Here is a 22,140-nt window from a genome sequence, read left to right on the forward strand (position 1 = left end):
AATTGGATTATTTTTGGGGTGTTGAGTTGTATCTGTTTGGCTTTCTTTAAAGAGCAGGGCAAACTCATTATGGAATCCTAGGTTTTTATAAAAGGTTTCTAGTCTTTTATAGTCGTTCTGCCCACACCTAATTCAACAGCAGTTTTTAGCAACGCTTTTTTATTGATGGTTTTTTGGGTCATGCAGCCTAGTTTCTTAAAGACAGTCATTTTTTATGTTTATATTTTATCAGCTTATTATTAAATTATGCAGTGAAAATAATCACACCAGCATAAGCAGAGTAGGGACTGAATACAGTTGGCTCTTTGTCGATACTTGGCTCAGCTGGTAGAGGTACAAGTGTGCAAGCATAACCCGAGAGACTACAAGCCATGAGAAGTCAGTACCCTGTGTGCATGTCAGTAGTGTTTATGAAAGGAATGAAGAACAGTGGGAAACCTAACTAGCTGGTTAAATTGAGGACATTGAGAGCATCTACAGCTTTTCTAACTTTGCTACCTGATACCCTAAGATTGGGCAGTGCAAATATCCTCACATATAGTATGATCTAAGCCTTTTTGAATGGTCTCTAATGACTCCCTCCATATACTTTCTGCATGGAAATTATTGACACCAGTGGAAGTCCAGTGGGCTTTCCAGCTTTGCCAGATAACTCATTTGATAGGCCAGGTTATGTAAAATTCAGTGATCGAAATGATGGGAGCCTAGTTTTTCAACCGCTTATACTTCTAATGATTCCCTGTTGTAAATTCTTTGGTAAAAATTGAGAAATCTGAGAGTTGTTAAGAAAACTCAACATGTTAATTTGAGGATCTAATTGATTTTATTAAGAGATTCACAAACCAAGCAGCATCCCATCAAGCAAGTAGAGGGGAGCTCCAAGGAATTGTACAAACCAGAAGGTTTTTACAGGAAGGAGGGTGGAGTAGAGAGATACTAGCAAAATAAAGAAAAGGACTGTTTTAGGCCATGCAGGTTTTTTTTTTTTTTTCATGCAGGGTTTTATTACACAGATTACCTCACTCAAGCCGATCAGGAAATTTCAGATTGATTTTGAAAAGGTCACATTCCCAGGATAGGATAATTAAGTCTTGGTTTGCTGTCTTAGGGGGCGAGTGATGCCAACTTGGGCTTGCTTTATCTTTCTTTTAACAGAGTGAATCAGGTTCTTTCCTTTATGATCCAGAAATTAATTGTAAGCCAAAAAAAAATAATAGTTTTTTTTCTGTTGGTTCTGTATACTTGTGAAGTCTTTTGTCTGGATTCCTAAAAATCCAAAACACAAAATCTGAATTCTTTCGTGTTTAAAAATAAGCCTAGCACAGTATTAGCATAAGCTTGTGAACCCTATGCTTGTGGTTTATTTCTGCTTTGGCAAGAAGTGCCTTAGGGAAAATTAGAGAGGGGTTATGCCAGGTGTATGTTACACCTGTGTGGGGTGTGTTACATACATATAAAAAGTACAGAAAAATACTAATAGCTTCTAAGATTCTGGTCAAATAAAGTATTTTCAGAAACTTCCTAATTGATGCATAGGCTTTATAAGGTTTCTGCAACCTCCTGTGGCTGTCACCCTCCCCCCCTCCCATGGGTTAGTAGAGGGCTATTTACTGATTCCCTGAGTTATTAGCTAATCTTGCATTTCTATCTCCACATCACCAGTAATACCAAGCTCGGAATAAGTAATTAGTGGGATTTATTGCGCAGATCCAGGAGGATTTTGCATGCACTTGAGGCATGTTGACGTGCTTTAGTTTTTTTAGTGTGAAGCATTTTGAGACACAAGTAGGAGCTCTTGTGAGCCTCAAGTTTTTGTGCCCAAGCATTTGGGAAGGAGATAATGATCTCTTCTAAATAGATAGGAGCGCTTCTGTCAGAGATTAGTTATTGATCGTAAGAGAATCAAATTTGCTTCTTGAAATGTTCTGTCTTAGAATTGCATTGGACTTTTCATCCCCATGGCTGGTTTGACCCACTGGTAGGTGACAGAAGTTTAAACATAAGAACCCTTTTCTCCCCTTGTTATGGAGCGATCGTTTATAGAATTCCTTGGCATGTGGTCTACTTTTGTTCTGTGATTCATTTCTGGCATAAAATATCTTCTGGGTCGATTATACTGAGCCATGAAAAGAAATAGAGAATAGAATAAATCATAAAATGCCCATCTTCAGGGCAGTAGTAATACAATTTTACCACGAAAATTATCCAATAGAGATGATACATGTTATGTAGACATATGTAAATTGAATGCAAATAATAATTTAATACCTGAACATGGCCCGGAGGTAGGAAGCTTATTGGAACCCATTGTTCAAATGGCTCATCATCCTGAATGTCTGAATTAGCCCCAAGTGATACTAGGTACTCTGGCTTGCCTGGCAGTTGTCTGTAGTTTCTAATTTCAGGAGCACATCTTTCCAGTATGTTATTTCTCTGACCTCAATTCCTTCTGCTTTATGCCTTGCTCATTTCCACCCTGGCCATGCTTTCCTCCTGGCTCAAACATGCCAAGTAGACTTCCACCCCAGGGCCCTTGCACCTGTTGAGTTACTACCTGGAAACCTATTCCCCAGATGTCAGCATAGTTCACTTCTTGGAGTCATTCAGGTCTCTGAATCAGATATCATACTCTCATGAGGGTTTTTCTCGCCACTTATGTAAAACTGAGAGCCTTCCCATCTTTCTCTATGTCTGCTTTATATTGATATATATTATTCCTGCTTTATAGTATTATATGTATTATCTAAAACAGTTTCTATTCTCCCAATTTATTTATTTTAGTCTCTTTGCCTCACCAGAATGCCACTTCCCTAAAGGCAGGAATATTTTGTCTTTCTGTTTATTGTTATATCTTTATTGCCTAGAGTGGTGCCTGGCACATAGTAGATGCCCAAGAAATACTACAGAATTCTTTGAATAATGTGTGTTGGTTGATATTGTGCCAGGTTTCTTTTTGGACATTTTGTTTTTATGTAAAATTGTGTGTGGTGTATCTTTTCCAGACTCTTCCTCTTGGAAAAGGAAAGGAGATAGTGAATCATTGTTGGTATTTTTAAAATTAGGTTTTCAGGGAAAGAGCAGTGGTTTAACCAGCTGCTGAAAGTGAGGTTTGTGGGGATTCATTGTTCTCTGTCTTTATTGCATTCACAATATTTGCAAGGTGAGGCCCTGTATCAGCTTTTACGGGATACACAGAGGCTGGTTAGTCACAGGCCCTGGCCTGGGGACTGTCACAGGCTAGAGGAGACAGTAGGACATGGAGGGAGATGTGTGGATAAAACACATTGAATGCTATGAGAATTGGGGGACTTCATCTTATCTTTGACATCTATAGATGTACTATCCATCAAACATGGGCCTTATTATGGGTAATTAAACATTTAAAAATTTTGAAGTATTAGCTTTGATGTAGTTTTGGAATGTAGGTGAGGTTTGTTAGGATAGGGTCTGGAGCCGACGGCCAAGAAAGAATTGTTGAGATGTCTTTGGTGCAAAAAAAAGTGGTTTTATTAGAGCATGGAGATAGGACCCATGGGCTGAAAGAGCTGCTGCACTGGGGTTGTGAGGCATGGCTGACTATATACTTGGGAGGGTGGGGGTAAGGAAAAAGGGAGGCTTTCAAAAAAACTTTCATATGTTAAAGAGGACCCTACAAGATTTTGGAGGCCTTGCCATTGTCAAGTTAAGTTTTTTTTTTTTGCCCTCTAGTAAAGCATAATGTTAAGACAGTTGGGAGCTTTCTGGAAGAATGTCACACATATCCCATCCAGGAGTTGGGGGGGTGGTGGTTTGTAGGGTGTCAGCTTGTGCTTTGTCTTCAGGTAACCTTCTGCTCCCTCATCAGCTTCATGTAGTTTAGGCTTAATCAGTGTATTGTTTAAGTATTTGAGAATTGGTATGCTCTATGGGACTTTAAAATTAAAAAGTCATTTTTTTTCTCCAAAATGCCAACTGTGAGCTATCAGCCACAGTGTTCTGTAGAATGTTGTGTTGTTTTGGACTGGAGTTGAAGAGACTGGGTGACCTCTGCTGACTGGGTGCAGCGTCATGGCCAAGAGCATGGCCTTGGGGACCAGCTGGCCTGTATTTGAATCCCTGCCTCAGGATTTATTAGATTTATTAAGCTGCGTGACTTGGGGAATGATATAATCTTCTCTGTGCCTCATTTTCCTCATCTGTGAAATGGAAATTACAGTACCTACTTTACGAGATTATAAACACGGTTCCATGATTTAAAGTGTGTATATATTAATACAGTTTATGGCACATTGTTCACATTTACATGATATTTACTATTATAAATATAATTAAGCCGTTACCATCATTCTTGGATTATGGCAAACTTATGAGTCTGAAGAAGGCCTTTTATTAAAAAAGAAACTTTTAAGAATTCTTATAATTGTCTTCCTTCTTCTCCCTGCTCCCGTCCCCTTCATCTTCATAAGTATCGATTCCTTGGATATGCATCGGTCTTTGTTTGTCTATATGTGTTTTGAATTTGTGTAAGTTGTGGTGTTCTGCAAATCTTATCCTTCTTAAACTTTTCTAACTCAGCAGTACATTTTATGGATGTGACTGGTCATATCTCTACATCATTACTTCTAACCCATGCATGCCTATTTATTGTATGTACAGTCTACATTTTATTTATATGAAATCTTACATTGCCTCAGACTCCCTACCCTCATAAAAGTGAACATCCTTGAATATATCCTTGTATATACATGTGACCGTGAGCATGTTTGTTGTGTACCTGCCCAATAGAAAGCTTCAGGATCATCGGGAATGTGCATATATTTTCATTAAATTCTGTTATACGGCCACCAAAATGGCTCCACCAGTCTGCTTTCCCACTAGCAATGCACGATAATCCGGTATCTTTATATCCTTGCCAGTCCATGGTAGTATTTTAGTCTTTAATTTTGGCAAATCTGGTGGGAGTAAAATCTAGTTATTTTAATTTGTATTTCTCTGATTCCTTGATCTATTTGTTAGCCATCTTTCTTCTTCTGTGTGTTGACTATTCTTATCCTTTGTCGATTTTTATAGTGTATTCTGGTTTTCATTTGTAGGAACTCCTCTTATGTTCTAGATCTTAATATGTCTTCTCCCAGTCCCCATACATTTGTTGATTTTGTCTAAAGTATCCTTGTCGGGGATCCCTGGGTGGCTCAGTGGTTTAGCACCTGACTGTGGCCCAGGGTGTGATCCTGGATCCTGAGATCGAGTCCCGCATCAGACTCCCTGCATGGAGCCTGCTTCCCCCTCTGCCTGTGGCTCTACCTCTCTCTCTCTCTCTCTCTCTCTCTCTCTCATGAAAAAATGAATAAAATCTTTTAAAAAAATAAATAAAATATCCTTGTCGAAGAGAAACCCTTATAATGTAGTCCAATCCATCAAATGTTCAACTTGTGCTTCGTACTTTTGGTCTTGTAAGAAAAGCTTTTCTACATTCAGAGTTATGTAGATCCTCTCCCACATTTTCTTTCATTAGTTTTGTAGTTCTACTATTTACATTTCAGTTTTTACCTTTGTATATGCCGTGAGGTTACAGAGTCAGCTATGTTTGCTTTCCCCATCTCATTTCTTCCCTTTACTGGTTTATTATGCTGCTTCTGTAGTATACCACGTTTCATATTTTCTTAATATATGCCGTCTTTTCCAGCTTTAAGCTTACTAGTTTCTGCATGAATACCCTATAATCATTAAGCATTGTGGCTTTGTCATTTAATATTTATATCTGGTAAGATGATTCTCCCTTTTCAAAATTAACTTGGCCCCTCACAAACCTTTATTCTTCCATTTATATATTAGAATAAATTTGTTGATTTATGGGGCACCTGGGTGGCTAGCTGGTTAAGCATCTGCCTTTGGCTCAGGTCATGATCCTGGGGTCCTGGGATCGAGCCCCGTGTTGGGTCCCCTGCTTAGCCAGAGAGCCTGCTTCTCCCTCTCCTCCCCATTAATGCTGTCTCTTTCTCTCTCTCTCTCACACTATCTCTCTCTCTCTCAAGTAAATAAATAAAATCTTAAAAATAAGGAACTTGTTGATTTGTTCAAAAATTCCTACTGGATTTTTATTAGAATAATTATATAAAAATTCGGGAGATGAGACTTCTTTATAATATTAAGTCTTATTCATTTTAAAAAGCTTTTCTGTAAAGGTCTTATGTGTTCCTTATTGGATTAATATCTATACATTATAGATTTTTTTGCTATTATGAATGTCTTATTTCCTATTATATTTCTCATTTGGTTATTATTGATGCAGAAGAATGTTAGGGACTTCTCTAAGTTCATCTGACAACTTTGCTGTAGTCAGTAGGTTTTTTTTTTTTTTTTCCTTTTTTGTAAAATCACATATAGGGCCAGTTACATTTTTGTTCCTTTCCTTTTTTTTTTTTAAGATTTTATGTATTCATTCATGAGAGACAGAGAGAGAGGCAGAGACAGGCAGAGGGAGAAGCAGGCTCCCTGTGGGGAGCCCAATGTGGGACTTGATCCCAGGACCCAGGGATCATGACCTGAGCCACAGGCAGACGTTCAACCACTGAGCCATCCAGGTGTCCCTGTTCCTTCCTTTCCTATCCTCCTACCTCCTCTTTCTTTTCTTTTCTTTTCTTTTCTTTCTTTTCTTTTCTTTTCTTTTCTTTTCTTTTCTTTTCTTTTCTTTTCTTTTCTTTTCTTTTCTTTTCTTTCTTTCTTCTTGGTTAGTGTCACCAATACTATGTTAAACAGTGATAATATTGGAATACTTATTTCTAAAATTAAAAGCAATGAAACTAAACATCGTTATTGTGGGTACTCTCATTTTTGGTATGTAACTAAGTTAAGGCAACTTCTTTCTAGTCCTTGTTTTCAGATTTTTTTTAATTAAAATGGCAATCTGGGATTAAAAGATCTTGGTTTCATGTTATTTGCAAACAACATATATAAAATAAAATTATTTTCTTTGAGGATCTGTAATTCCAGGAGAATATAGTACACATTTATCCTGCTTTCAATGCAGTGTTGTGTGTATATTTTTATAATGATAGGTTAGTGAATTGAAGTGTTGGATAAGAAGTAGGAATGTGTAAGAGATATCTGCTTTCTTGCTTTTTATCAATTATTTTAATATCAAACTTTGTGTGAAACGCGATTTAAATAACTAGATCCTCATGTAATTGAGAAGGGCCACCTGGAGAGGCTGAGCCTTGAATCAGACTTTTTTAGTTGAATTTTGAATGATACTTATAATTTTATCTTTTTAATGATGTTTTTAGGTCTATCAAAAGAGAAGACTAGACTGAGGGTTTGTTTTTTTTTTTTTTTTTTTCCCCTAGTTCTAAAATTCTATAGTTTCAGAGCATGAGAAAAGATGAGAATTGGGCTTGGTCAGTGGAGAGAATCTTCATGCTTTTAGCAGAAAGCATCCAAAAGGAGACTTGGCCCTTGAATTGCAAATTCCCAAATATAGGATGTGGATGGTGGGTGAAAGGAGGGGAGGTGGGTGGAATGTCTTGAAGTTGCACTTAACTGCCTAGATCAGGAAGGTAGTGAGAGCTGGGGAATTTTGTGTGTGTGTGTGTGGGGGGGGAGGGGAGGGCAGTGTGTGATAAGGGGCCAAGTACCTGAGACCTGCAAGGTTGATCTAGCTGGAGGCTGGACCAGAGCATGGTTAGGGATTCTGGAGTGTTTAGATTAGCTGTTAGAGAATTTATTTGGGGGCTGAAAATGTTGGGAGACAAGGCAAACTGAAAAATGTCAAGTTTTCTTGTCCTTTACTTGCGGGAAATGGAATTACATGCATTTGTTTGCACTGTTTTTCAAAGATCTGTCATTTGTAGGTATAATTTCAGGTTCACATGGGCATGATCAGAAGCAGGCTAGAGACTGCCTCTCTGGGGAAAACCATTCTTTTCCCTTTGCACACTTTGGCACATATTTGTGTATGTGCTATACACATACACAAAGCACATACACAAATATGCTTTAAAAGAGGGTATTGATATAAAATTAGAGGGAAATATTTATGATATATTAAGGATTTGCACATGAAAATGGAAGAAATTCCCTAGACTTCCCTAGTAGATTTTGTAACTGAAAGCGGAAACTTTTATTTCTGCAAGAAGGCAAGAATTTGGAAAAATAGAGCAAGCAAAGTATAATTTTTGAAAAATTAGTCATGGGAATGAAGTTGGGAAATGTCTCAGTTTTAAAACCTTTTATTTCTACTTTGGATCTGATTAATGCAAGCTTAGGATAACAGAATATTAAAAAGCCAAAAGCAAAGCAAATGCAAAGGTCCACATACAGCTGTGAAGCAAAATAGTGGAATAGATTAAACACCATAAATTTTGAGGGCTGCTGGCTGGCTCAATCAGTAGAGCACGTGACTTTTGATCTTAGGGTCATGAGTTCAGGCTCCATGTTGAGTGTGGAGCCTACTTAAAAAAAAAAAAAAAAAAAAAAAAACACTAGGGGATCCCTGGGTGGCGCAGGGTTTAGCGCCTGCCTTTGGCCTAGGGCGTGATACTGGAGACCCGGGATCGAGTCACAATGTCGGGCTCTGGGTGCATGGAGCCTGCTTCTCCCTCTGCCTGTGTCTCTGCCTCTCTCTCTCTCTCTCTCTCTCTCTCTCTCTCTCTCTCTCTCTGACTATCATAAATAAATAAAAATTAAAAAAAAACTTAAAAAAAACACTATACATTTTCATTGGATGTTGACTAACGGGAAAATCAAATTCTGAATGATTTTAAGGTCCTCAATTGTACTATTTTAAAAACTGATGCTTTTCCTTTTTGTTGATAGAAGTATGCTTACTTCTGAAAGAAAGGGAATAAATCCCAATTCTTATGCTTAGCTTTCACATATTTAGGAAAATACTACATTAATTTTTTCTTTTCTGGGGGAAGAGAAAGGAATGTAATGAAAGATTTTAGTTGATCAGATTTGTTAAGTGCCTTCGGCTCAGATCGGGATCCTAAGGTCCTGGGATCCTGCCTTACATGAATTAGGTTCCCTGCTCAGTGGGGACCCTGCTTTTCCCTCTCTTGCTCCTCCCATTTCTGCTCTTTCTTTCTCAAATAAAATCTTACACATACACACACACACACCCAGACTGGTTTTTTTTTTTGTCTCCCGTGGGCTATTTATTTTGAAATATAGTGTCTTTTTTTTCCCTTCAGTAGGACAGAATTCAAGGAAGTGAGGAAAATATGCTCCAAATTAAATGTCATTTGAATGCTGTTATAAATCATTGACTTTCAGGGATTTTTTTTTTTCATCAGAAAACTTTCTGTAGAAGTGATTGCCACAAATGTATATTTAAGATATTTCCCCCCTTATTCCTTTTCAGTTTTTAAATTTCAGCTGCAGCAAGCCTAATTATAACTTCTGGTATGTTTTAAGAGGGTCTTAGGACCAGCAAGTGATCTTTACTATTTGAGGTTTTGTTTTATTCCAAAATATTAATGGGAAATTGCCTATTACTTATTTAAACTAATTATTTATTTTTAGTACCCATGTAGCATTGACATTACCTACAGGCATGTTAACTTCTACAACAGACATATTTTTGCAAATGTGAAATCATATTTTAAATGTGCTTTTTCCCTGAAGCAAACTGCTTTTCTTTAAAAAAGTAATTAGGATGATTATTCTTTATTTTTTTATTTTTATTTTTTTAATTGCGGAAGTGGTAAAACTGTGTCTACTTAAGGTAGTGTTGATGAAAACAGTTCATGTATTTGACTCTGGGACCATTAAACAATCCTTCATCTGTGTTGGTGCCTGAAGGCCTAATTTTTATTAATTAATGAATGATAATGATGATACTTCATGCTAAGTATGTGGCACATGCCCTACCTATCCTCATTCCATTTTCCAACAACTCAGTGAGATAGATAATATTAAAATTTTAGAAGTGGGGAAAAAAGTAGAATTTTAGAAGCAAAAACGCCATGCTACTTTACTAGGTCACCTAGCTCATGAGTGCTGGAGCTGAGATTTGAACTCAGACCATTGACTTTTGAAACTGTGCTCTTAACCGTTCCCCACCCACAGCTTCTGGATAGTTCAGTGATTCTGCCGTAAAGCTTCCCAGACTCGACTGTATCTCCCAGCTCAATGTTTGATTTCCCTTGATATTCTTTCAAGTGCTTTCTCCCTTTTTTCAATCATGCCTTTCCTTCATGCCCATTTTAGCCAGTAAGTACAAAATGTATGTAGGTGTGTCTTCCTTGCAAAGAGGGGGAATTTAAGGGATCTGATGAAGTATGTAGGAAAAACCAGCGGTTGGTAAATATTGTGAAACCCGACCGCATGTAAAATGTCTGGGCAGGGTGAGCATCAGTGCTTTGTCTCACCTGGGATTGCATTCTCTTCTTTGGCATCACCCCCATTTGTCAGGCAGGCGCTATATGGGATAGGAGATACAAGGATGGATTTTTTTAGGTATAGGGTGAATATATTTTTTTTAAGATTTTATTTATGTATTTGACAGAGTACAAGCAGGGGAGAAGCAGGCAGAGGGAGAAGCAGCCTCTGCACTGAGCAGGGAGCCTAATGGGGGGCTCCATCCCAGTACTCTGGGGTCGTGACCTGAGCCGAAGGCAGACGCCTAACCAACTGAGCCACCCAGGCACCCCTGGTAAAAGGTGAATCTTATTCCTGGAGAGAAGCAGTTACCCTTAACTCCAGATTTTTCACAGATGGCATTTGTGGCATTTCTAGTTGCCCTCACTGAAGTAAATATTTGGAATAAAAACCTGCCATATTGTTTCTCAAACTCTGATAATGTTTTGTTGTAAAATAGTAGCAGGGATGAGTGTGTATGATAGCTAAACACAATTTAAAAAACACAACCTGGAAATTTTAGACAGGTTGCCCATAAAAAGAGAGCCTTCTTGTTCTTAGCAGTTGTAGTTTGTTGGTCTCCCTTTTTTCCCTGGAGCTTGAGGACCTATGGAATTTACCAAGAATCAGGCTTTTTTTGTTCATATTTACCCTGAGAGGAGGCACTGGTGTGAATTAAACCATGAAGATCCCACAGTTAATAGGAAATTAAAGGTTTTTCCACTCAAATTTATTGCTTGTGAATTGACAGCCATTCAAGTAATGATCATGAAGTTAGACATTCACAGTGGAATAATTTGGCTTCTGGGTGAGTTTCTTGATTTATTTCCATTTACAGTGATACTGCTCCAGGCAGAGGTGCTTCTTGCCAGAGTTGTCTTCCTGTCCAATGTCAAATGGGTTCTTATTCTCCCCAGCATCTAGAATGTTTTCTCTCCCTACAATCTTTCAATTTAATGGCCGACCATATAGATTCTCCAGTATTTAATTATATTTTGGACTTCATCACCACTTTGATCTGTAAAAAAAAAAAAAAAATGAGGTCAGTTACTGCTAAGTGACTTCTTAACATTTTAAAAATCAATAAGGCCTTCATTGATCTAGTTTTAAGTGATAGAAGGAAAGAAACAAACTTTGGCCATACAGTTTTCTACTGTGCTAAGCGTTTTATGTGAACGATCTAATTTAATCTTCATGATGGCTTTTAAGGGTCAATATTATTCCTTTTTTAAAGATTAGGTAATTGATGCTTAATAAGAAAGCAAATAATTCAACTGAAGTCAACAGCGCTAGAAACTGGTAGAACTAGGGGAGGGAACCTTGGATGCGTGGCTTCAAAGCTCAATGAAAAAGTTGCCTTTTCTAAGGTTAGAATAAGCCTCCCAAACAATCAAAATATATTTCAGTAGGCTTTGACTGCTTAAGCAAATTTACTGTCATTAAAGGATTAAAGAAATAGCTCCTTTCATCCTCCACACTCCAAGTGAAAACATTAAAGCAGATAGTAGATGCCTGTTGTATTTCATTGTAATCAAAGTATATGTAATTCTTAGACAAAAAAATTCTCCAATTGTCTATATATGAGGTTATTTAAAAGCGACACACTGCTTTCCAACTATATTTGTATTCCTATTAATTATATCCAAGTTCAATCCAGAGAAGCTTTACAAGCTACTCTGATGTTGCAGGACAATATCGAGGTCTGATTTCCACCCCACCTCACACCCCACTCCCAACCCCTTGACAGTTTGAAAATTACAGATCATTAACATTTAACAGCTTTTAGAACTGTTGACTGTCACTCTATGCCTAAGGCTAAGACCCGCTTTGAAGGTGCTGTCTCTGTCTCCTTCAATCCTGCTCAGGCTTCAAATCCTTCACTCTCAGAGCTGTGCAATGAGGTCAGCTCTAGTGAATCTCTTTCTTTGGCATTTTCTGGCTGTATTGCTGAATTAACCCCTTGCTCTGCACTTTCTTACTGTGTGTGTGTGCTCGTGTATGTGTGCTTCTGTCTGTATCCTCTGTTCCCAGCAATAAGCCTCTATAAGGAAAGACTGTCCCGTACATCTCTGTTTTCTTCTTGAGACCACAACATAGATATTCTCCTTGGCACATAGTAGGTGTTCAGTAAATATTTGATCACTGAAATACACAAGCTGGTATGAGTCAGCATATCCTTGAACTGCCTTCTCTCAAGCTGAAGTGAAGGATAGGAACATTTAGAATGTAAGTTCTTTGTAGAGTTGAGCAAATTTTGGGTAAATAATATGTTCACATGGTTCAAAAAGAACATAAGAGACAGTTGAGGGGGAAAAAAAAAGTCTCCCTCTCTGTTCTTCTCTCATTCTCTACTTCTCCACAAATAAGTAGCCACTTTTTTAGTTTTGTGGGTCTCCTTCTAGGGTATTTTTCTGCTTTAAACAAATAATTTTAAGCAAATAACAATAAAAATACTTTTCACATTTTGATGCAGAACTTTGCATGCTATATGACAGATCTAAACCTTGCTTTTTCTCACTTAACTCTGTAGTGTAGAGATTTTTTTTTTCCCCAGACCAAATGATACAGACCTTTCTCATTCTTTCTCAGCTTAGTAGTGTCAGAGATTATGTAGGTGTACTATTATTTATTGAATGTGTCTCATACTGTTGGACCTTTGGGTTGTTTCCCATCCTCTGCCATTAAACTTCCTTCTGTGATGGCTCATGGCGGATACCTACGCCATTTCCCCTCGGAGCAGGTGTATTGAAGGATACATTTCCAAGCAGCATTTACATTTAATGAATACAGTTCTACATGTTTCATATGGTTTAAAGACTTTATATGTTAACTGTCTGTTCCTATCTTGCCCCATTTTTATAGTTTGCTGTTCCTATGAATTCCTAGGATTTCCATTCTTAATTATAAAGTAGCATGGCGAGGCATTTGAAACAAGTTGAAAATATTTTTCCTAGTTTATTGTTTGGCTTTGTTGGTGGAGGGAGTGGGCTTTTTTCTTTTAAAGTTTGTTTGTTTACTTATTTATATTTAGTAATCTCTATACCCAAAATGGGGCTTGAACCCATGACCACAAGATCAAGAGTCACATACTCTAAGCCAACCAGGTGCCCCTGTGGGAATGGGTTTTTTAAAGTTGTTTTCTGGAATGTCTGGGTTGCTCAGTGGTTGAGCCGCTGCCTTCAGCTCAGGGTGTGATTCTGGGGTCCTCATTGGGCTCTCCATGGGGAGCCTGCTCCTCTCTGTGCCTGTGTCTCTGCCTCTCTCTGTGTCTCTCATAAATAAATACATAAAATCTTTAAAAAGAAATAAAGTGGTTTCCTGTGCAGAAGTTTTTTCTTTTATGGCATTTGGATTTTGAGCTGTTAGGCCTTTCCTTTGCCCCAGGGCTCCAGGTCTTCCTGTGCTTTTTTCCCATTTAAAAAAAAAATGTCTTTGATCCAGTTAGGGTCTATGATCTGGGAGATGAATCTAACTTTGTTTTTCAGATGGGTGCCCAGTTACCTCAATTGCAGTTATTGAAAAAATTCATCTCCACTAGGTTGAGTTGCCATCTTTATATTCTACTAAATTGTTACTTGGATTATATATTCCTTGAGGATGAAATAAGAGCCCTACACTAACACATGGGGATTCATTGGTGGATAACTAAGGACTTTTAGTCATGCAGCAGACGTTTATTGAGTATCTAATAAATTAGACAGTCATTATGTGCTAGGTCTTGGGGATATAAAAATGAGTTTGGAAAACTTTTAAGAAGCTGTAGAATGAATATAATCTCACTGCAGTGGAACGAGAGTAGCAGGGAGGCTGAGGCAAACCAGAAGATGATTCACACATCAGGAAACAGCTGAGTTTTAGGGTTCAGTTGAAGTTTGCCAGCCATGAGGGGAAGAACATTCTAGGAAGAGGAGGTAATGTATGGAGAGGCACAGATCCATAATAGTCTGTGGCATCTGGCGGGGACCCAGTAGCCTTTCATGGCCAATAGAGTAGGGCAGGAGACACAGTTGGAGATGAGACCAGAAGCATGGTTAATGGACGTTGGCTCTTTGAAATGAGTGTGGGATTTGGGCATGCAGTGTTGCTGGACTTCCCCCATGCCTTCATTCCTCTAAGTAGATGAAGGGGAAAGAGGAAGAGGTCTAGAATAAATGGAAGCCAACACTTAGCTGTGTTCTGCAGGTTGGTTGCTGAGTTTTGACAACTGTTGCTTATTCTAGACGACTCCAAGTTCCCGAAGCCGCAGTCTCACTTTGCTCCCCCATGGAACGCCCAATCCTGCGTCTCCCTGTAGCCAGAGACACCTCAGCACGGGGGCCCCCGGTGTTGTCACAATCACGCATCACAAGTCGCCTGCAGCTGCCCGAAGAGCCAAGAGTCAGTATCCTGGCCAGCTTCATGAAGTCAGAGAGGTAGGCTTTGCTCTCCTTCTAGGTTGAGTCATCCCCGGGCACTGAGGGCCGCTACCACTGCACTGCCAACTTCCCCTTCCCTTGTACCATCTTGATTACGAAGAGAGATGACGAGTAGCCAACCTCCCAGCCACACAGCCATGATAGCAGTGCCTCCTGGTTATAGAAAAAACAATTTGTTTCTGTGTCTCAGGTTAAATGAGGTGTTTGAGAGACTCAGAAAGCCGGGCAAGCCATCCCACAGATATGTGGGTGTAAGTTGAAGTGGAGTCAACCATGCTCATAGCAAAGGATAGACAGTACACAGTCATGGGTAGCCAGGAAGTAATTGAAGTGGTTTCGAAACTCAGGTTGCATGAGACCTTTTTTCTGTGTTCCTCACTTGCAATGTGCCTGCCTTGACGTGACATTCCCATCAGAGACCACATTCAGCAGAGTGCTAGGTAGGGAAGGGGCACTGTCCTCAGAGTCCGAAGACTCTTGTTTGGCAGCAAAGTCTTTCAAAGCTTTGAATCTGGGTTTCAGCATCTATAGACTGGAAATAACTCAGGCCTTAGCCTCCTCTCCAGGAAGATTTGAGGTTCACTTGTAACTGTGCACTTGAAAGCCTATCAGCTATGAGTGCCTTATGAACCTCTGTGGGACCATGCTTTGTTTTTACTTTTGACACGTTAGGAAACCATCAGTTTGGGGATCCTACTTCCTTAGTGTTCATCTCATCCTTTGCAACTGTTCCCAAGAATAGACTGTATGAAATAAATGATAGTGGTGTTTGGTACCCAACCTGCGTTGAGGCTTTTGGCTCTGCAGCTGGCTTGCCGGTGAACCAGCCCATCCTCTGAGGGAAACAGGGGGCCCTGGCCCACGGCGAGCAGCACAATGGGCCTCCTGGCATAGGGTCTTATGGCTCAAGTCAGCACACATCTTGTTTTATTTTCTAAATGTCATGGGCCAAGTTGTGCTGTGTCAACCTGCTATATTGGTCTGACGCTGGCCCAGGACAGAAAATCTGGAATCTTCTGAATCGAGTCTGCAAGATACATATGCAAGACCTGTCTTTCCTGATAGATTTTCACATGCACACACCCTGTATTACCTAGTAGAGAGATGGCATTAAATGCTGCCTTTGAAATAGTCACCCTGATGTTAAAAAGAGAAAAAAAATGGTGTTTAGCTCTGAGCTTAACCTTGATAGACTGAATGATATGAGGAATAGTTATGCACTTGTACATATTTTTCAGTTTCCACAGCATCTTAAACTGTATTATAGAAACACTTTGTACCCAAAGTAGAACAAAATAATGGTATCCATGACCCAGTGCCAACAGTGCCAACTTTCTGTTGTTCTTGTTTTCTCTCTACCATTTTTTTTTTTGCTGGAGTATTTCAAGGAAATCATAAATATTCTATCAATTTATCATTGCCAGTAAATGCTTTATTATTTATCTAACAAAAAAAGGACTAAAAAAACCCCAACAAACTTGACCACAACACCATGAGAGTTGCTTTTATGTAACCCTCACCGCGAATATTTTTGCAAGTATCTTAGAGATGACAACCTGAAAAAAAAAAAAAAAAAAGGAAAAAGAAAAAAGACACGTTGAAAGTTCATGGTATTTTGAGAATTCTATTATAGCAAATCTCTAATACACTGACTCTTACAAATGATGCTAAGAAGCCTGGAATATATGAAATAAAGCAGAGGTGCTTGCACTGAATGAGCCATGGTTTAAATAAAAGTTGAAGTGACTTAGCTTAATTTTCAGTAGCACATTATGCAACATAATGCCCAAATCTTTCCTACCTCCATTTTTTGAAAAGTCATTTTGAAAAGAATAAAAGTATGTTCTTTAGGCATATGTGTATAAAAATAATTATATAAAGTATATAATGCCAAATATCTATTGCACAAGAAGTCTAAAGAAGAAAATCAGAATTACCCATAGTCCTACCTCCTTTCAGATAAGCATTATTTAAGCTTTCAATAAATTTACTTCTGGGTTATTTTTTTCTGTTACATGTATAGGTAAGTAAAATTTATATAGCGTGATCTCAGCTTTGCCAACAATTACGTTATGTACTCCTTTTATCCTTTATCCTATTGTTTTCTATTTTCCACCCATGAGGGGCGATTATTGAAATTCCCCATGAAATTTCATTATATGAAAAATATGTGAAATGCCTCTATAGCTATAGTGATTTGATTTTTGTACCCCTGGGCAATTGTGTATTTCGTCAGGCAGTTGCTTTTGTCTACTGGTGACCTTTCTTGCTGAAAGAAGATTTTAATTTTAAGTGAGCTTGTTGAGGCGTTAGTGTCAACAGTGGCAGTTGAGAGAATTGTAGGGTGCTGAACACCTCTGAGGGAAGAGGTAAAAATCCTGATTCTCAGATATCCTGTTCAGCTTCACTCCTGATTAGAGAAGTGTAGCTGTTTGGTGACATCTGTCATTATGATGTGGACAGATCCACCTTGGGAACAATCTTCCCAATCTGAGAAAATTTCACTCATATTAGAAAGTTCTGCAGTTTTTTTTTAAGTTCTGCAGTTTTAAAAGTATATTAATTTCAGAGTAAAAAAGGACTTGACTTTGGATGCCACTGTATTTATCTATAAAATAACTAGAGGAAAATGGAATAGCATTTTTAACCCAGCTGTATAGGGGAGATAAACTTAGGACCACTGAAGCAATGAAGAAAATCATCAAACACAAGACAGATGTGCCTGAATATCTGAAGGGGGGAAAAAAAAAGAAAAGGAAAAATAGCCTGGCCAGAGGCAATAGAATAAATATTAAATGAAATCACATAGCATGGGGGAAGATAATAGGACACTTTTAAAGATTAAATGGTTATCCTACAAAATATAAAGAATTGAGATCTTAAAGGTCAGTACACAGAGTCCTCACTGGAAATAGTTAGGAAAGATGAGTATAGGGAATTTGAAATAATAGGCATATATTTGTTAGGAATTCAAGAAATGAAAATTAACACTACTTTGTCTATCAATATCAGAAATAATTATGGCCCATTATAGGTTAGGCTGTTAAGAAATACTGGTGGGACATCTGGGTCGCTCAGCAGTTGAGTGTCTGCCTTCGGCTCAGGGAATGGTCCCGGAGTGCCAGGATGGAGTCCCACACCAGGCTCTCCTCTGCCTATGTCTCTGCCTCTCTCTCTCTCTCTCTCTGTGTGTCTTATGAACAAATAATAGGTAAGATCTTTTTAAAAAAAAATACTGGTAGTGCTGCATATTGTCTTTTTAATCTGTAAGACCCAAGCACAAAACAAAGCTATTCATTGCATTGACCCATAAATTTCCTGTTGAGAACTGTATTCTGAGGAACTAATCCATGGAATTGGGGTTGGAGGAAGAAAGTAATTTGGGGAAAGCTATTCATACTAGTAAAGTAATAGATCCAACACAGAACATCATGGAAATGACTGAATAAATAATAATTCACATTAGATACTGAATCACTGTGTAGCAACTTAAGATAAAAGTCATGTGTAAGAGGGGCGCCTGGCTGGCTCAGTCGGTACAGCACGTGACTCTTAATCTTGGTTGTGAGTTCAAGCCCCACATTGGGTGGGGAGCCTTAAAAAAAGTCATGTGTAAGCATTATGACTACATGCACATGTGTATGAAATAAAAATCACGATACAGAAGAATATGTGCACATTGGATCCTGTGTCCCTCCTAGTAAAGTCCAAAAATTGTTTAAACCTGGTAGTTCCAGAATTTTGGATTTTATTTGCAAACTAAAATATAAAAGTAGAATTTTGGGAGCAGCATGATGTTGCAACTATTAAAATTTGGCCAGCAAGGGCATTTTTAAAGCGTAGTGGCAATCTGTGGTTACTGCAATCTCAGAAAAGCTCATTTAATGCCCACCCCCTCACCACACTTAATCACCTCCAAGGCATATAATTTCTGAATAAAGAGCTACTTGTTGCACTGAATAAATTTAGTTTTATGAAAAACATACTGCATTTCTCCTGTTTTTAATGTTTTATCTTGAATTGGAAGAGTATTCATCATGGATTGATTCTAGCCTATGAATATGTGTTTTGTAAACCACTGATCACCACTGACTTTTTAAAAAAATTCTATCACTCTTTTACCCCTTGCTGTCCGTAGAATAAAGATTGTACTCTTCAGCATGGCAAACAAGGCCTTCCATAGTCTGTTCATCTCTATGTCCTGCCTACAGCATGCTTGCTCATCCCCATCATGCACTTACTGCCTTCCTTGGGAGGTGTGTTGCCCAACTAGAACTTTCTGCCATGATGGAAATACTCTGTCCCTTGCATTCTCTTCTGAGGGAGCCACCACTTAGGTGGGGCTTATGCACTTTTGGAATGTGCTAGCCTGCACTGAGATTACTATAAATGTAAAATGTACACTGTACTTCAAAGTAGTGCCAGAAAAGGTAAAATGTTTCATCTTATTATGTTTTCATTTCATATGTTTTCTTTCATAATAGTGTTTTAATACTCGTTGAATGTGGAAATGAAAATATTTTCTAGGTTAGGTGAAATTAATATATTAAAATTCATTTTACCTGGTTCCCCCCCCCCTTTTTTTTTTTACCTTTTTAGTGGGCCTACTAGAGAATTTAAAATTATGTGCCTCCTGTTTGTGGCTTGCCTTGCATTTCTTAGCTTTGCTCTTGGTTGTGAGCTTAATCACTCCATCATTCCTCTACCTATTCTACAGGTACTGAGTGCCTACTATGTGTCAGACTGGATTTTTTTTTAAAGACTATTTATTTATTAGAGTGCAAGCACAAGCGAAGGGTAGGGTGCGAGGAGGGACAGAGAGATAAGTACACTCCCTGCTGAGTGCAGAGCCCGAGGTGGGGTTCAATCCCAGGATCCTGAGATCACAACCTGAGTGGAAGGCAGATGCTTAACCCACTGAGCTCCCCAGGAGCCTCCCAGATGATTTTTATGCTAAAAGCCACGTCCTATTCATCTTTGCCTCTTTTAGCCCTCGCACAACTGCTGAGCATGCTGGTTTCACAAATTGATTTGAGGACCCATTTTTCTAGCAGTTAGAGTGGTTTAGAAACAGAATGTGGAGACATCAAGGGTTGCTTAGGTACCTATACACAGTGGATGGTGACTGGTGAGGAGTGGAGTCAGGTATTCACACGATTTTCTCTGACAATGAGAGCACTGGATGGAGATATTCCTGTCTAGTTGACCAGGGGAAAGGGATGATGGTGCAAGCCTCTGAATGTGCCACTGGAATTGTTTTATAAATAGGTTCTGAAATATTTTTAAAAATCAATTTGAGGGCAGCCCGGGTGGCTCAGTGGTTTAGCGCCGCCTTCAGCCCAGGACCTGATCCTGGGGCCCCAGGATCGAGTCCCACGTCAGGCTCCCTGCATGGAGCCTGCTTCTTCCTCTGCCTCTGTCTCTGCGTGTCTCTCTCTCTCTCTCTCTCTCTCTCTCATGAATAAATGAATAAAATATTTAAAATAAATTGGAGTCCTCAGCTGTTTAAGCATATGATGATTAAAATTATGGTACTTACTTGAATTAACTTTTATAATTTTAGTGACATTATTATGGGTTTTAATATGGCTTATTTTTACTTAAATGGCCACAAGTTCATTTGGTACAAGTGCAGTGTGATTTTAATCAAATTCTTGTTTGCTGGGTGCTTCTGAAAAAATACAACCCTACTACATATTCACAAATGAATTGAGTAGAAGAATATGAAGCAGGAAAGTCAAGATATTTCTTCTTTTCCTAATTCTTCATTACTGTTTCCCAAAAGTGACCCCTGAAGAATTGATTGGTGTGTGTGCAAGAATGAAGGGCATGTGTATGATTGTGTATGTGTATGGATTTGGGTGTATGTGTGGGACTGTGTGTGGTCTACACAGGTTTTACTTTAACTATTTTCTTCCTTGGATTAGTGTTCAAAATTCTCTAAAGAGGATACCTGCTAAAAAAATTTGTCTGACTCCAAATATGGTAATAGGCTTGGACATAACAAATATTTGAAAAACAGAATAAACTTGGGAGAGTCCAGGTTCTTGTGTCTTTGATCAAATAATGTTTTCATTTTGACATTTGACTTAAAAAAATACAGTTAATTCAGCTGGGAGACTGTGTCTGGATTCTGGAACTTGATAAGGGAAGAGGTCATGCTGTTGAATCGTAATGGGTATGTGTGAGGCATAAATTTAGTTTTAATTAAGCTTTCCATGGTAATTTATTGATGTGTAGGAATTATCCTTCCCTTACACTATTGTTGACTTGCTTCCAGGCACATATCCTTTTGAAGAGAGAGCCATGTGTTGCATTGGTTTACATTAGGTAGGTAAACTGTATCAAGGCTGTGTCATTTAATATAGTTTTAAATAAACCTTTCAGAGTTTAATATGTGCAGATGTGTGTTTATGTGGTTCCTGCTATATGAATATATGTTTCTTCATATTATTGCATATTTATTTAATACACATACAAAGGAAGGCCTTTTAATGAAGGTGTCATCTTTATACATGATATCCGCTCAGTACTCTCTCCCTGCAGGATGGTTTAGTTTGATCCTGGTGCACCTGGATGTCATGAATGCCTGGTTAGAAACCTTGATTCGTGTGCAGCCTTTGCTATGGAAGCAGTCACTGTCAAATATCTCCCTAACAAATTTTATTAGCTGATCAATTTTAAGGTAGCGGTCAGTACTGGCAGCATTGAATGTGAACAGTTCCATCACCAGGGAAACTGCATTTAAGGGATAAAGTGCATTTATCCTTTGTGTGAACAGAACGATTATTTGGAAAAAGAAAAGCCCCAAATTAATTCTTCTGTGCACTTTTTTTTTTTTGGATAAATGTTGACAACTAACCTGTGCATGCATTTTTAGTAGCAATTTGCCATCTTTCAAAGTAGGTCTGCTCCAGACTTCAGTTTTCAAAAATTGTAATGCAGGATTAGTTGATAGCTGTAGTTTCTGAATGTTTTAAAAGCACCAGAATGTTGTTTTAGTAGAAATACTATAGATCCTTACTATATAAAAGCAACACTTTATTAATGCAGATTTACTTTTGGAGGTAAGATGGATGTTTATTGATGGTGAAGCAAGTTGACTTGGAATAGGGAGTATTTATGACCACCATGGCAATCTCTCGTTAGCCTCTGTATCCATGCAATTTGGAACGGATATTTGGGTGGTCCATGGAACATCTTGGAGACCCTCTGTTTTGAGTCATTGGATTTTGACAGTAATAGCAGTTCAGGTGAACAACACCACAAGCAAAATGATGAGATAGTGTCTCCAGTAGCCTTCAACTTGTGTCTCCCAACCTGCTGCACGGGGAGAAGGATGTCTTAACTGGCTCAGGGCAAGACTCCCTGTAATGTTGAAGTTGGG

General features: G+C 38.5%; 1 protein-coding gene across 5 annotated transcripts in view; it reads left to right on the top strand.

Annotated features, from left to right (window-relative positions):
- Positions 1–22,140, top strand: part of OSBPL10 (oxysterol binding protein like 10) — a 293,987-nt gene that overhangs the window by 134,854 nt on the left and 136,993 nt on the right. For all 5 annotated transcript variants that reach the window (XM_055321640.1, XM_055321637.1, XM_055321636.1 and 2 more), the window contains exon 4: positions 14,559–14,750. In XM_055321640.1, coding sequence (XP_055177615.1) covers positions 14,559–14,750 — 192 coding nt within the window. The remainder of the gene's footprint in view (positions 1–14,558; positions 14,751–22,140) is intronic.

Source organism: Nyctereutes procyonoides, unplaced genomic scaffold (assembly GCF_905146905.1).
Source record: "Nyctereutes procyonoides isolate TBG_1078 unplaced genomic scaffold, NYPRO_anot_genome, whole genome shotgun sequence".
Lineage (NCBI taxonomy): Eukaryota > Metazoa > Chordata > Mammalia > Carnivora > Canidae > Nyctereutes > Nyctereutes procyonoides.